The 16518-nt window shown below is 38.5% G+C and overlaps 1 protein-coding gene across 1 annotated transcript in view; it reads right to left on the bottom strand.

Annotated features, from left to right (window-relative positions):
* Positions 1-16518, bottom strand: part of LOC104685832 (dynein heavy chain 5, axonemal-like) — a 147599-nt gene that overhangs the window by 88834 nt on the left and 42247 nt on the right. Inside the window, exons 37-41 of the mRNA XM_019282583.3 lie at positions 16336-16482; positions 14605-14777; positions 11580-11758; positions 5285-5472; positions 3887-4081 (exon numbers count right to left, since the gene is read on the bottom strand). Of these exons, the coding sequence (XP_019138128.3) occupies positions 3887-4081; positions 5285-5472; positions 11580-11758; positions 14605-14777; positions 16336-16482 (882 nt within the window). The remainder of the gene's footprint in view (positions 1-3886; positions 4082-5284; positions 5473-11579; positions 11759-14604; positions 14778-16335; positions 16483-16518) is intronic.

The following is a 16518-nucleotide window of genomic DNA, read 5'->3' on the forward strand; positions in this document are numbered from 1 at the left end:
CTGTTTTCTAGTTTTACAACGGTTTTGCCTTTCAGGAATGGCACAGAACAGCGCGTGTTTACTGACAAATGTGGATTATGAGTTATTTCTTTGCTACATCTTTTAACAGCAATCTTTAAAGATTGTGCTTGAGCAAAATGGACTGCAGTGGTATAGCTGGTGCTCTCGTAAGGAAGAATAAAAAATCTGAAAAAAAAAAAAGGTCTCAGTACTAGAAGCATAGTTTGTTCCATGGGGAAAAGAAAAAAGGAATATCAGTGGTTTTTTCCATATGAAAGCACCTTAAAGAGATGATTCCCAGAAGGGGTTTATCACCTCACTTGCTTTCAAGCTTTTTTAGGTTTTTCTTTTCAGTTTCTGTTTTTTCCTAAGCTGTGTGAGGCTTTGTGGAAGGAGGTACTGGGGAAGAAGTCCTGTAACAAAGCCAAATAATTCAGCTTTGGGGCCTCTGTCAGAATAACTCCTGCACAGGCTTGTGGACACCTCGAGCTTCCCACATTTGCTAAGGACTATTCTTTTACTTTACTGTTTATTGTTTTTCTTTACCGAAGGAGATGACAGTCACTCTGGGTGCCTTTGGCTACTTGTGAGTCAGAGTTCCTCTTTCTACAGAGTCTGCATTTGTGTGTATAAAATGTCTGGAGGTCTTCATGTATTTCTTCCGGCACATTCCTTTTATATCTTCTGCGGCATAAGTTCAGCTGGTGAATGCTTGCTTGTTTATTATTTTCTTCTGTTGATATATTGCATCTGCTGAAAACAGGCAGTGTTCTGCCATTTCCTATTGCACTGGCTCTTTACGTGACCCTGATCTTTCCAGTCAACTGCCTGGAAAACCCAGCATTACTTAACTTGGAATTCCAAATTTACCATCAAAAAATTAAATAAATAAGTTCCACTAGGAAAGAAAGATGAATATGAATTATAGAGTCACAGAATGGTTTGAGTTGGAAGTGACCTTAAAGATCATCTAGTTCCAACCCCCTGCCATAGGCAGGGACATGTTCCATTAGACTAGCTTACTTAGAGCCCCATCCAACCTGGCCTTGAACACTTCCAGAGATGGGGAGTCCAGAACCTCACCGAGCAACCTGTTCCAGTGTCTCACTACCATTACAGTCAAGAATTTCTTCCTAATGTCTAATCAAATATGCCTCTAAGACTGTCTGTACTTTATAATTTTTGTTTTCTGGCTACACAGAAGCAATTTATGTCCCACAGTACTCTTAGAAATATGTTCAGTTCATGAGACTCCTGTATCTAATCTGATTAACTCATTAGATCTCTCTCTATATAATTACATATTACACTGGGTGTATTCCCCAACCTACAACAAACTTCACAAGGAACTTTAGCAAGTGTTTCAAATTATTTCATTACTACTACAATAACAACACACATTCAAGTGAGGAAGTGGTGGACCCAACAGAGAAGCAGAAGATCCAGTCTGTGGTGGACAAGAGAGACGTCAAGAATTGTGGAACAGTGTGGAAAGTGACCCTTCTCGAGTGTATGTGTGCAGATAAGGAAGGGTGAAGAGAACAGCATTGTGGCAGAAGCAGAAGCAGCTGCTAATTTGAAGTGCCTGTTTGCTAAGGCATGCAGCATGACAACAAAACAGGGAAATACTACAGCTCTGTGTGCAGGTACAGCTTTACAGGGTTACAGTCAAACTAGGAAATGTGGGGGGATAGGCACAATGGATGGATACAGCTTCTTTAGGAAGGACAAGCCAGGATGGAGGGATAGGGAATTGCCCCTAAAAGTGAAAGAGTGGGAATGCTTTCCCTTAGGACGGCTAATGAGCCCAGCTGAGAGAATTTGTGTTAGAATTAGAGGGCTCAACAACATTGTGGCAGATGTCTGCTGCAAACATCCTGATAAGGAAGAAGCTGATGAATCTTTCTTTCAACAACTGGAATTAGCCTCATCTTTGCAAGCCCTGATCCTCAGCAGGAGCTTGACACACCCCAATATCTGCTAGAAGGGCAACACAGCCTGGCAGAGTCATTCCAGGAGATTTCAACACTGTCTCCAATAACATCCTCACAGACCAAATAGTGACTAGACAAGGTGGTCAGACACTTCAACAGCTTGACCAAAGAGGCTGTGCAGTGTTTATCCTTGGAGATAGTCAAAGCTCATCTAGACAAGGTGCTGAGCCTCTCTAGCTGATGTCACTTTGAGAAGATGTATAGAACCCGTCAGTTTTTCTCTGATTTTATAACAGTATATAATGGATTTATACAAGAGCAGGACTGTCCAAAGGGCTGCTCACAGGCACAGGCAGGACAAACTAGCATACTACCATGGGCTTGCAGAAAGCTGTGCTTCCTAGTTCATGATACCGAGTATAGTGATCCATTATATGATACATGATATAAATGATTAGAAGAAAGATCACCATAGCAGGCTTCTCTGATGAATACTGTAGAAATGTTAGGTGGTTCTGAAGAAATATTATAAATACTCATGGAAGACTATTCCCCACTGACATCATGGCTTACATAGAAAGAACTATGGAATTTAAGTTATAAGAAAGATATAAGCGTAAGATGCAGATATAAAATTGTGATGTAGCTGAGTGTAAGGGCTGTGCCCATGTGCACACCCAGAGCACTTGGTCATTAATCTTCATAAATATGAAGGAACTTCCTTGCTAGCATCAGCATATATGAGGCAAAGGACTGATCTGAGACAAGGTGATTGAGCTACCTGCCTTGACAACAAAGCATTTGACTAATTGGCACAGGAGTTTTCCGGGTGGGAATTTCAGGCAGTTTCACAGAGTCCTCCGGGCAGTTCCTATGATTCCCTAGGCCAACTGATAAGGCTTGCTTATATGCTCAGTATGTTGATTAACATGATAAATGGAGAATCTTGCTATCTCAGAGGCTGCAGGGCAATATCTGCTGAAGAAATGACCAAACTACAGAGAGAAATTCTGCACTTGTGTAGATGCAGTAATCATTGTGCATAAAACATTGTACACCCTTAAGATAGTTAAAATAAGTTTTGTACACAGTTAGGTTTTGTTTGGGTGTGTGCATTAAATTTTTAAGTACATTGCCCAAGGGTGAACCAGTTCCAGAATCTGTGACAACACAAAACAAGCAAAGCACTTTTGCAGAGGTAGAAGGTCAAATTTCTGATGCCTGCTTACATGCCTTTTTCACACTAAAGAAAAGAAACATCTCCTGGACAAAAAATGACCACACAAACTGAGGCAATAAGAAAACTTCATCTTACGAAGGCCAGGCACTAATATATATATGGTATAGAACTGAAATTATTTAATAGAGACTATCGTCAGTTAGCCCAGGTTCATCACTATTCAACCCAAGCAGGCATTTGAGCTACAATTTAGCCACTGTTCCAACAATTTCTCATTGAGACCCTCTAGTGGACAGCCAGTACAGGGCATTCAAAAGGCAAGAACCACTTTTGTTTCTACTTAAATACCCTATCCTAAAGGGAATAGCAGTTTTCTGTTTCTAGGACCACTCAGCAAAACAGAGCCTTGTAGGCACTCTGTAGTTAGTTACAATTCTTACACTGCCTCTGAAATAGATCTGGCCTTCATAAGTGAAGACATTGAAAAATGTGTCCTCTGCAAGTTCAGCACAGCAATATACACCATTCCTCATAACTCCTCCGGTAACTGCACTCTGTCTAGAAATCGCAAATCAAACTTCCTATATTACTCAATTTACTGTGAAAAGTAAAAACAACATGATCATTTCAGATTCTGTTTCTGGAACTTGAAACTGAAAACCCTAAAAATGTATAGGCTCATGAGTGTGAAAATAATTACATATTCTATGAAAGTATATTATCTCCATATCCATCTAGTGACAGCTTATAGTTGGACAAATATTTATTTTACCTGTTTAGATAACTGCTCTTCACAGAGTTTGTAGAGTGTATAGAATTTTTGACTAAGGACTTGGTTGTCTCGGAAACCAGCACTTGCCAGCTTGACTCGCATAATAATGCTACGGTCAGGCACCATCATGGCAACCGTGCGAAACAGAATCTTCAGATTTTCAGGAAGTTCCTGTCGTCCCGCATAGCCGGGGTTCTGAAAATGCAATTTATAAACCCAAACAATATATAATAATGGCACAATAGAAAGTTTTATCTTTCCTGATTATCATTTGGCAAACACATGCCAAATGATGAGCACATGCGAGATTACAAAGGATAACTTGAGCATGTCACAATTACCCATCAGTACACAGCTGCCTCAATACTGCAGTTCATGAACTATGGGGTATCACATATTGTTTGGAGATGTCCAAGACCCACAGATATGGACTGACAGCCACTTACAGATCTTGCTGGAGCTCTTTTAGATGGTTACTTCCTCAGAATCTTGACAGCGTTCCAGTGCAGGAGGTTACTGTCCCCTGTGAGCATTCCCAACCATTTCAGTGCAAAGTCAGTCAAGCAGTGCAAGCCATTACTGAGTATAATTTAAACTAATGGATCTGACCTTTCACTGAAGATGTCTAAGTCATTCATATGAGTACTGCATGACTCAGTTGTGACAACTAGCTGTGCAGCGGTAACTTCTTAATCTCTTTCAGCTCTTTCCAAACTGTCTTCCCCCTGGCCTTTTTATGGCACTTATTCTCCCTCTTTCTCAAATTACAGTGATAACATTAACACTTTTTCAAAGGTAGGACACCCTAAAACAAAGGTTTCCATTTTGAGTTAAGGGTATATAGGTAGCTAAGGAGGGAGAGATACAAAGATGCTTTTAAGGTATTCTTATACTTTCCAGCTGGTTTGCCTCCTGCACTGCTAGAAGCAGTCCACAGACACCAACGAAAAATCTTCAGGAGGCCAGTGAACCAGAGTGAAGGTGGTTTCCTTCATGCTGTCTTCTAGGACTGTGGTCAAAAGTATTTCACAGGTGGTAAAATACTGACCAGACCAACTACAGTAGTCCTTGCAGTGGTCAATTACTTCTGGTTTATTTTGATAGACTTTGACTAAAAATATAAGGGGGTTAAACTTAATCTCAATCTGTCAAATATTAACTTAAAAAGTCCTTAAAATATGTAGTTAATGGTAAATCCGTACCTCAAGTCCTAAGAGCCAGTTAAAAAATATGAACAAGAGAAAATAATATCATAATGATTTTACCAAATTATTGTTCAAGTTTCATTAACTATTTTCTAACAGACAGTTCCAATATTTTAACAGGAAAATTTCAACAGGAAATGAAACAGGAAAGATTTTTCACAATGATGCAATTTACATGTATTTACAGACATACCATAGTCAGAAATATACCAAATTCTCTGTCCATGTCAATGACGTCACCATCAGTGAAAGTGAACTGAGGTTTCTTTTTTTTCTTACACTGAAGTACAATATGTATCTGCTGAGCAGCCACTGATAAAACTGGAAGTTCAATGCGGTTAAATTCATCAAAGCAACCCCATGCACCTGACTGAGCTAAACCTAAGAAAAGCAAAAAGGGAAATATTCTGTTAAAATATCAGATCAAACAAGAGTAATTTATATAAAATAGAGTATGGTCTATGCAACTTAGTGTAACATGAGAAGAACAAACATGAACACAGAGTAAAAAGGAAAGTAAAAACTCAAAATAAAGTGGGCTGTGCGTTAATGACACGCAGAAAAAGTATCACCCCTTGAATGAAAGATACATAAACTTCTTCACAAAGAATCCTAGACTTCTGTAGCAACCATTAGGGAGAAAGTGTTCAATAATACTGTATACAGTACCATATAATAGCATAAATGTGCATATAGCACGGAAACTCATCTATGCAGGGGGTGAAGTTGTCAAAGATGAGCTTGAGAAACACCTACCTAAATGAAAAGCACAAAACCAAATAAGAGACCACTACATTTCTGACAGAAGCATTGTAGCATTTTATAACAATTATTTCATAGGTAAAAAATTACTGGAGATTAATGTCCTACCATTCAAGAGCGAGGAAAGAATCTGATGTCACACTTAGAATTGTTATTTGGAACAGGCCATGGAGTTTTAGACAGACAGTAGTACCCACAAACATCATGAAATTAATGGCTTTTGGGAGAGTCAAGTACGCCTGTGTCATGCTAACAGGATTGAAATAGGAGGGTCCACAGTGGCAGCATTCCAGAGCAGTAGTGGGAAAGCTATGTAACCCCCTGCTGATCCACACCCATTTCACAAGAGACAAAGGCTAGTAAGTCTATGCGGGAGCTTCATGGATGCCCTCTCTCCCTTCCCAAAGACCACACTGGACTCCTATTTCCTATTGCCTGGGTCTGTACCTACAAATGTTCAGAAGTGTTTAATTCATTCCACTGGACTGGTGGAGCTCAGCTTGGCTTAAGCAGTTTGAAGGCAGTGCTAAATGCATAAATAAAGCACATGTCCAAGAAAAGGCATTTGTGTGTTTGCAGTGCTAAATAACCGTGCCCAGAGCTCCCCTGAATCCCCATACTTTATATGGCAATGTCTATAGCACTGGTAAAATAAATCTATGGGTGGTTTATGTTAATTCCTTAAGAACTTTAGATAGTCCAAGAGAAAGTATTAAAAAATCAATACTAATACTATGAAGACGTATTTTTTCACTTTGTCTTCCTTTCGCTTTCAATTTTTTTCCTTCTCTTGCTTTTTCTCAGCCTGTTCTTCTCATAATCTGCTACTTCCCTTCCCTATACTTTTCCTTGTCTGATCTTCTCTTGCCCTTTAAGATGTTCCTCTAGAAACTCTCATCTTACTCCAAATGCCATTAAGGCTGCTTTTATGTTTCTTTTCTGACATTCATTTTTTATGCATTTTTCATGCCCATTAACCAATTCTTCTAATAATGTTGCATCAATTGGTCTTTTTTACCCATGTAATTTTGGAAAAACAAAACTAGAGGAGTCAAACCAGATAAAAATCAGTGGTAGTACAACCAAAATTGGTTTCTTAAGACTTGATTCAGTCTGGGCAATACTGCAGATCTCCCGTGAACTTATCTCAATTCCATATTTAATCCTTCCCTAAACTTCTTCTAATTAATTTCTGTGATATTGTAAGGAAAAAAGACACTCCAAAGGAAAATAACTTGGAGAGAATGAAAAGTTACATGGACTTAATTTTAAAAATTAAAAGCAAGTGGAATATATACAAAACCACAATGCCATAATGATACAAAGATTAAAGTAATTCTGTAGACAGTTACCAAATTTAAAACATTAAATACTCAATCCTACTGTCTTTGAAAACAAATTAAGAATGTTCCTTGACTTCACTGGTGTGGCAGCAAGTCCTTTAACTGATGTTCCCCTCCTTTTGTGAGGAATATCTGGGCCCTGGATGCCCTCAACAGCCCTCCCTGAGGCTTCTACATACACTCTGTCCTCCAGTCCAGGAGTTCCATTGTAGCTCAGGCAGGTCCAAACTGTATTGTGTGCAGGGCTGGGCACAGTCCCATCTCCTGTTATCCTGAATTGCTGAATGAACTTCCTGGAGGAGCCCACAACTCCACAGTTTTACCTCCAGTCCTGTCTCCTGCTGTTTCTGACTGAACTTCCTAGATGGACCCTGTATCCAGCTGGTCCTTTCACATTGTCTAATGGTCACTGGACTGCTGATGGGAACAAGCTGTCAACAACCTGCCCTTCCTAGGCACTGTGGGACTGTGCCCTGGTGAGAGAAGTCCCTGCCCTTGCCTCTGTGCTGGTCACCCTGGGCTCCTGGCTTGTCTTCCCTCATGGAGCTGCCCCATTCTTGCTGCTCCCTATAAAAAAATTATTGTGGAGATTTTTCAAATGCATTTGTTCCCTTTTCCTACATGTGTTACATGACTCCTAGGATCCATTCTAAAAAGAAACCCAAAAAAGTGGGGTTTCTGCTTTGTTTATTTAACATTAATATCTACTCTTCAGGATACAACAAGGAAAAGCTCTAAAGCTGGATATTCTTTATCTAAGAACTTAGTTCCATATAATATTGTCTCTTACACTTACTGTCTGTATCTTAAAGGGTTTTGAAATTAATTTCTCTATAGAATGGTGAGATTCAGTTCTGACCAAATAATTTTTCTTTGGGAAAAGAAAAAAATTCACTTGTTCTGTAATGCCACCTGCTGCATGGAATTAGGAAACCTCATTCTCAGGAAAGCCAATATCCCACAGCTTTGAATAAATTCAGTTCTTGCTAAATTATTTAATTCTAGTGGTGCTTAAAAAGAAAAAGGAAAAAAACCACACGTATGCTAAAAACATACACACAAGCAAAGGCACAGCAAGCAAACTCTCTGCTGCAAAACAAGAGACAATGTAATTTTGTCATATTGTGAATTAAATTCTGCTCCCATGCTGAATATATTATGGTTATCAAACACAGAAATGGAGTAAAAGCAGAAAATAAAGGACAGGATTAAAGAGATCTTTAATTATATCTAAAAACTGTGGCAACAACCCGGCCCCAATCAGTACAGATATCCTCCAAACCTGGTTCTCACATGATGTAAGAATCTCACAGAATAGCTATTAGCCCCTCAGACTATAAAATGAATATCTGTGTATTTTTCTTTCTCCCCCCCCCCCAGATTTTACACAGGAGTAGCACCATAGTGACATAATTCAATGGAAATGTCACTGAAACAAAGCTCTGTCTAGCCAAAGTGCAACCCAGAAGCAGCAAACTAAAAACTAATCATTGGTTCTGAAAGAATTTATAGAGTGCCAGACTTGTGTATTCACCTTCTGAATTAAGATAAACATAAAATCTTACATTAAATATTGCATTAAATACCAAATCACAAAAAGTTACTTCAGGTAAGACTGGAATTGTTTGACTGTAACTATAGGAAACAGAACCAAAGCAAACACAACTTTTATACCCATCTACTGGCAACCACAGACAAAATGTTTTTTAAAGGGTATCCACCAACACTTCTCAGGAACAGTGATGAAGTATCCCTGGTTTGCTATTCATGGGCAATTACAAACCTGAATTTGATATAGAAAACTTGAAAATTCATCTTCCCTCTTGCATCCCTGGTACTTTCTCAGGTTACCTCTGGTCCAGTTGAGGTGACAAGTTGTATCTCAACCAACATTTTGGTTCAAATTTGAGAAACAAAACTATCAAAGATGAAAGTCCAGGCCTTGAACATATCAATTAGATCATCTGCTTATGAATTTCTTGAGTAACACAGAAAAACAAAAGAGATAGGAACAGGGAAACAGGAAGATCGAACCTCAACTCTGACCCAACCAGAACTTCAAATCATAATTTTAAAGTATACCATATATGCTGTATTAGTTATATTTTTCTATTTCTTTTTTTCTGAAGATCCAACTTCTTGTCTTTACAGAAGAAGTCTGGAAACATGCCTGCAGGCAGGCCAACACCACCTCTCCCTGCCTCTTTTCTCCTCACTGCTAAACCTGCTAATGTCTGATGACTTGACCCACACCACCACATAAAGTGAAAAGTTTGGGTTTGGAAACACTGGTGATGGAGCACCAAACCTATCACAGATGTGGAAGTCTGAAAAATTTCACATTGTGTGCACTGAAATATGTAGTGTGTTTCATGAGAACTTTCTTATCAGTCTGCATGAAAGTGCTTCTACGGCTGAGAAGAACTATCCCTTTTTTCCATTAAAGACCTCATATGCAGGAAAGAATCTTCATCTGAACTCACTTTGCTGTTTATATTAAATCAAAAGGAGCTCATTTCCTTCCCTAATTTCAGTATATCCACTCTTCAAGAAATAGCAGATATTTTAAAGACATAAAAAAGGTGATTGCAAGCCAGGTCCTTCCAAGTAGTGACACTAAGTCCAAAACAACTGACTTCATATGTCCCTTCGCAAATTAAAGCAATAATGTCTTATATACTTTTACTCCCAGACACACAACAGCCTGATGAATGCTGCAAAAACCCACCCTATTCAGGCTCTATTTAGTTGGATCTATTACCTAATTCTCAGGCAAATTCTCTGAGAGGCAAGCTACAATCCCACTTGCAAATTTACTGAGATAAGCAGTCACAGGCATCATGGTTGCTTGAGCAGCAATTAGATGAGTTCTATAAACATCTTTTCTAGCTCATATTGAACACCAGCATGCCATTAAATGAGGCAGCCAGAGAAGAAGGACACACTACACAGTACTACTTTTCTTCTGCAGCATATGATGACAATATTACATGGAAAATGGTCAGCTTATAGAAAAACAACAGAAAAAGAAAGCTGAGCCCTAAAATTCAACTTGTGCTCTTAGACACAGAAATTGTGTCCAGTTTTAATAAAAGAAATCAACGACAAGCTGCAATTACCACTATTCCCTCAATCTGAAATGGGAAAGGATAAGTTACCAAAGTGCTCAGGATAAGAAGACAGAAAAAAAAGCAAGGATACAAAACTAGGTGTCTGAACTGACACAAGTCACAAACAGTTTAATACAAAGAAGTGAACATAAAGAGATACAAACATTTTCACAGAAGGAGTAGAGCAGAAGAAGACAAGAGCTTGGTGAGATCAAAAACAAACCCACTGCAAGGAGAAACAAGGCTAACATCTCCCCTACAGACTGATGGCTGCAGGTACAGCAGAGACCCAGTATATTGGCACTATGAGCATATTCAGACATCCCAGGCCTCTTCTGTCCAATAACAGTGAGCAAAATAAACCTCTGACACTAAAGGTCTGCACACATGATAGAAGATGTGCAATCAAAAGTTGGCCGAAAGCTGTGGGGGTTACAAGAGGTGCTTTGAGAAACTTGTGACCTTAACTGAAGGTATTCACATGCATAGGTGGTTCAGTCTCTAGCTCAGAAATGTTCCTCTGTTTAAAAAATCGTGGCCAGCTTTGTTGGCTTCTTAATTAAAACTAAATATTACCCCCAGATTATATTTTAGCTTTATTACAACTGTGAAAATTTTGTTTATGATACCTTATGTTAGAGTTAAAAGCTCACCACTCACAGAAAATGGTGACATTCTGTGGTCTGTCAGTCCATATATAAATGCAGCTATACACAAGAAAACAGACCATTATCATGGAGCCTACACATTTGGGATCACTAATCACTTTTTGCAAAACTAAATTCAAAGCTTTGTTTATCATGAAGAGTTATCAGAATTTGACCACTGTCTCATTTTCCTGGTCTCAAGAGAGTCCCAGGGTTTGAAATGAGACACTGCAACATTTTGCATATTTCCCTGCCTTGCACAATATCATTAAGCTTCACATTTGATTGTCTTGTTCAACACAAATCTGGCAAATAATAAATATAGATCCTCTCCACATGAGATGGGTGGGATAGAGGCATTAAAAAACCAGTAGGATTAAAAGGGAAAAGGAAAAGTAGACATACATAGGAAACACCATCCAATAATATTTGAACAGAAAAAAATACTGGAAAGCATGCAGGAAAAAAAGGGGAAAAATCAAATAAAATCAAATATCAGGTAAAGTTGATGAGTGCCTGGAAAGAAGAGGAAACGGAATGAAAATGCCCTCCAAATCATTGCTAACTCACTACTGAAGGGACAAAAGTTTATGACTCTAAAATGAACAAAGGAGATACTTTCTTACCTTTATAAATACGACCAAGTCCTCTGTAGTCCATTTGGTCTGAACAATTGAAAACAACAACATACTTTCCCAGGCATTTGCCCATGTCTTTAGTTGTCTCTGTCTTCCCTGTCCCGGCAGGTCCTGCTGGTGCACCACCCATACTCAGGCCCAGGGCCTGTGCCAGAGTGATGTAACACCTAAAGACAGAACAAACAGATCTGTGAATCTTTTCCTTCCATTAATTACTTGAGGTCCATCAATGCAACCACAACAGTTATATTATCCAGAGCTGGGGAAGGGGGCAGAAGTGGTTGTACTTCCATACGGTGAGTCCTCAGTCACCCTCTTTGCACACTGTGCAGCTGAGTTACCAGGACCAACTTTGCTTGACCTGCAGAAAAGCATTCATCCAGCACAGCCATGACTGCAACAGCCCAGGAAATCCACAGGCTAATTCTAAATGCTGAATACCAAAATACTATAGTATTGTGATTTTTTCAGACTACTATACACCCTTCCTCCGTGACTTAACCTCTTTCTGCAGCACCCAGAGCCACTGGATTTCTGCCTTTTCCCCCTCCCTCCTACTCTCTCCTCAGAGCATTCAAGATGGGCTCTCTGATCTGGCAGTAGGAAGGCACAGAGCATGAAAGCACCTCCTGTTCTTGACATTTCTGTAGCAGCCAAACCATAGCATTGCTGCCAGTCACATGAGGTCTTTGAGTTCCAGGAGGGTAATGGATGAGAGGGAAGATTGCAATGGGCAATGGAGAAAGAGAAGGAATCCATGAGTCCTATGATCATCTTCTGCTTCAGTCTCCATCCTGGCTTGAGATCCTCAGGTTTAAGTCTCAGCCTCCCCTAATGGTCTGGAGGTTACTGAAGGGTGTAGAAAGCCTGTTGCTCTAGTCTCCAATGGTCAAAAATCACAGCAAACACATTTCTGCACTGTGAAACTCAATAGCTTTATTATATATGTGGGGAGATAAAATGGGCACTGGAAAAAAACCCAAATGATAGCACCTAATATGACTTCTTATGAAACAACAGAATACTCCTAATATAGCAGTAAGAATGCTTTATCATCTTATTACTCAGTGATCAGTTAACAGGCAGTCATTTAACACATAAAAAATAGCACTCCCTAACAATGTTGCTATTGAAAATGAGGTAAGGACAAACTGAATACACAGCACAAGTTTTATATAGACCTTCCATTTCATTTTTGGTGTATGCCATGACATGGACTGTGTCTGATATGACGTGTAGGAGCATTCAGTTTCAGTGCCATTATCATCATGCAATGTACTACCAACTGTGTGTATTCATAATGTGCTTAGGGAATCTCTCTGAACGTGAAATCATTAGCTAAACAGCATTTGACTCCAAACTGATTAACAGAACAAAGACACCATTACCTGAAAATTTTCAGAAGCTCAGACAACTCCACATAGCAGTATTACAAATATTAAAACGGAAAAAGCCCACAAAGGGAATAAAACCTGTTGTTGTGCAACATTGCTTAGGTACATAAGTTTCCCATGCTAACACTAGGAAACATGTCTTCTTCAAATACCCTTTCAACATGATAGTGGACAGCCTCCAATCCCTGCAGCTTCGTTAGGCTTTTCCAGGGTTGTCCAAAGAGAGATATGCCTGTTCTCTCCGTCATTGTGGTTATTATTATTATTATTATTATTATAGTTTAAACTCATTTAAAAGGCTTGCTTTCTTCAACCATGTCACCCTGTGCTAATTTTCAATCTCGTGTGACACAGCAGCTGTAGAATCATAATATATCCAATGTCCAGTTCTAGTCCAATTCCTGCCTCTGCACAGGACAAACCACACCACATGCCTGAAAGCATTGTCCAAACACCTTTTGAACACTGGCAGGCTTGGTGCCATGACCATGTTGGATTTTCAATTCTGTGAATAAATTTTGAACGACAACATTTTCTTGATATTGGCTCTCCTGGTGGGCAAAAATATCGTCAGTGTGGTAGTGCAACCATAGCCACTTATCAAGTGCATGTGTACTGCTGCAAACAAACCTCTGTCTAACATAGGAACAGTAGTGCATAACATAGAATTTGGGAGATGTGTGTTATTTATTAAAAGCCAGGTATCCACACGCAGGGGTCTGGCTTTCTTAAATAGCTCACAGGGAGTAATTTTTTTTCAGGAAAAAATCTGAATTTTCATTAGTAAATAAAAGCTAGTAGCACAGACAATGCAAAGAAAATTCCAAAATTAACTCTAGATGGGGTTTTTAGCAAACTGGTCTACTGGGAAATGTCCCAACCTAAGGGGGTTGGAACCAGATGATCTTTGAAGCCCTCCAAACCACCCAATCTAAAACACCCTATAATGCTATGATCCTATAAATGATCGACCATGCAAAGTATTTTGACATTCATATCCACATATAAAAGAACAAGCTCTGGCATAGCAAATACATCTGTCTCTTGCCTGGACTAACCAAGTACTTACGGAAAATAGGCATCTAATGGTACTGTGCTGTGTAACTAACATTCCAGCAATAAAAAGTTCTCCTTATGTTTGCCCTCAGAGTTTTTCTATGTTTATAGTCCTGCAGTTCCCCATAGGCCTTGCTTAAAACCATACTTGTGCTAGTTATCCAATGGTATGTCCTGTGTTACTGCTTTTTCCTACAGGGTGACTTCAAATTAATCACTTGCTGTAATACCAAATTCTCATGCAACTACTTGCTTATTGAAGGCAGCAATATATTGGTGCTTAGATTGACTCTGTTTAGGCTGGTGAAGTGTATGGTGTTCAGGTGCATTTATCTTGAGAACAAGTAAGTTTTTCAACGCCAATCACAACGCTCAAGCAAACACTCAAATTCAACCTGCTTTCAATAGCTGAATATATAAGCACTGGCCTCTGCTGTTCACCAGCGATATTGCAGCACTATAGTGCAACCTAAGTAATTCTGGCTCGTGAAAGTTAAAAGAATTAAGTCAAAGGAATCAAATCTTAGCTCCAATACTATTCACTTCATTTCTTTTATAAATACCTGTCAGTTAAGGGAGTTATAACAAGCCTGTCTGTACACCCTAAGTATTCATTGCAGTAGGTGAACTCTACATCAGTGATTTTGATAATGCATTTATCCAAGTCTTCCAGAAAATAAAATCGAGACTGTTTTTGCCATTCAAAATCGGACGGAGATTTAATGTTCATGCGGACCTATCATGGAAAAGAAAGATCATTAACGCAGAAATGAATCAGTACAGGAAAAAAAGGCCTACTTCATATAAATTCATTACCTTGAAGAACGAGCACAAAATCTGTCAGGAGTCAAGATATCCAGAATTATCTTTTCAAACCTGTCTCTATGACATGCTCTGAAACTTCTGTCCACTTTGATTTTCCTCTGAATTTTGCACAGAGATTATGAATTGTGTCTTACAGAGATATTGAAAAAGTCATGGAAAACATAAAAAATTAACAATACTGTCTGTCCTGCATGGCATCTGCACCATTACTCACAGAAATACCAAATTGTGGACAATACTTGAACACATTGTATAGACATCTATGTGCTTGTTTATTTGGGTTGTGTTTCTCAGTATGAACTTGCCAGGCACATATTTAGACTTGTGGTAATTAATAGATCTTGTTTCATTATTATTGGCGCTGGATCTCAAAATCACTGGCCTCTTACAATAACCACGTTGCCCTGGTTATTGGCCTTGAAAACATGGTGTAAGGTGAAGAGGAGGTTCTGGAACCTCAGCCACTTCCCTCTCCTTTATCTCAATCACAAAAGGATGTGTTCAGCAGAGAATAGAATGTTTTAAGAGAGAAGGATATTATTACATATACCACTTAAGAACCCTCTCCCCAGTTTTGGACTTGCTCCTGACTTTTTATTTCATATACAGGACCTTTAAATTTAACCAATTTTACATAATTTTATTACAATGCGACATTAAATTAATTAAGGAAATAGTTATGAAGATAAATTAAAAATTACAGGCAGAGGATAAAACCCCACACTTATCTTAGAAGCCAGTAGTTTTCTTTCTAGAGTTCAGTACTTTTCCTTATTATTTTCTATTTTTCTTTACACATGAACTGGATTTTTATCTTCCTAACATATATGCATAAATTAAGCAATGCAGTATTGCATTATTGAATTATTGAATGAATTGCATCATTCAAGCCCTTTGGAAGTTATTTTACTTCCATTTTTATAATTATGCTTTCATTTATTCAACATACTTATCTAAAGGAAGTCTGAGGCAACTCAGTTATAAAAAAAATTAAAATATCTGTCGTATTTATTGTTGCTACCCTCTTCAAATATTGAAGCCTCACGGCTTTTATCTTTGAATAATTATTACCTTACATCAACACATAGGTTGGGTTAGAAATCACAAGATTGATGGGAATACTAAAGGGAGATTTTCTACATTTACATTTCAATCAATGCATTAAATCTTCAAGTTGAGAAGATAGGTTAATTTTAAAAGCTAAACTTTTTTGCTCACAGTGAATTTGTGCATGATAAGTATAAACAACCATTTTAAGAACTGAAGTCTAAACCTATGAGCACACCTATATAATTCACCCTTCTCACTGCATGACATCTATATTAAATCAGAATAAATCTGATATGCTCTATCACAGCAGTCATGTCAGAGATACTCAAAGAGAATAGATTCTAAGATCTGCTTATAATTTTTTTATATGTACGAGACCTAACATACAGAAAGCCCCTTGAAGATTTTCCAAAACTTACCAAATCATCAAAGATATCCTTCTGGTGCACATGAATGGTGATTAAAGTTTCATATTTTGTGCGCTCCATTCTTGTCAGATTGTGTGTTGTCATGTCAATCAAATCATTTAAAAGTTCCAAGAACTTCTGATTTGTTGTGCGCATTACCTTTTACACAAGCAAGAATGATCATATTAATACGAA

The sequence above is a fragment of the Corvus cornix genome, chromosome 2 (assembly GCF_000738735.6).
Source record: "Corvus cornix cornix isolate S_Up_H32 chromosome 2, ASM73873v5, whole genome shotgun sequence".
Lineage (NCBI taxonomy): Eukaryota > Metazoa > Chordata > Aves > Passeriformes > Corvidae > Corvus > Corvus cornix.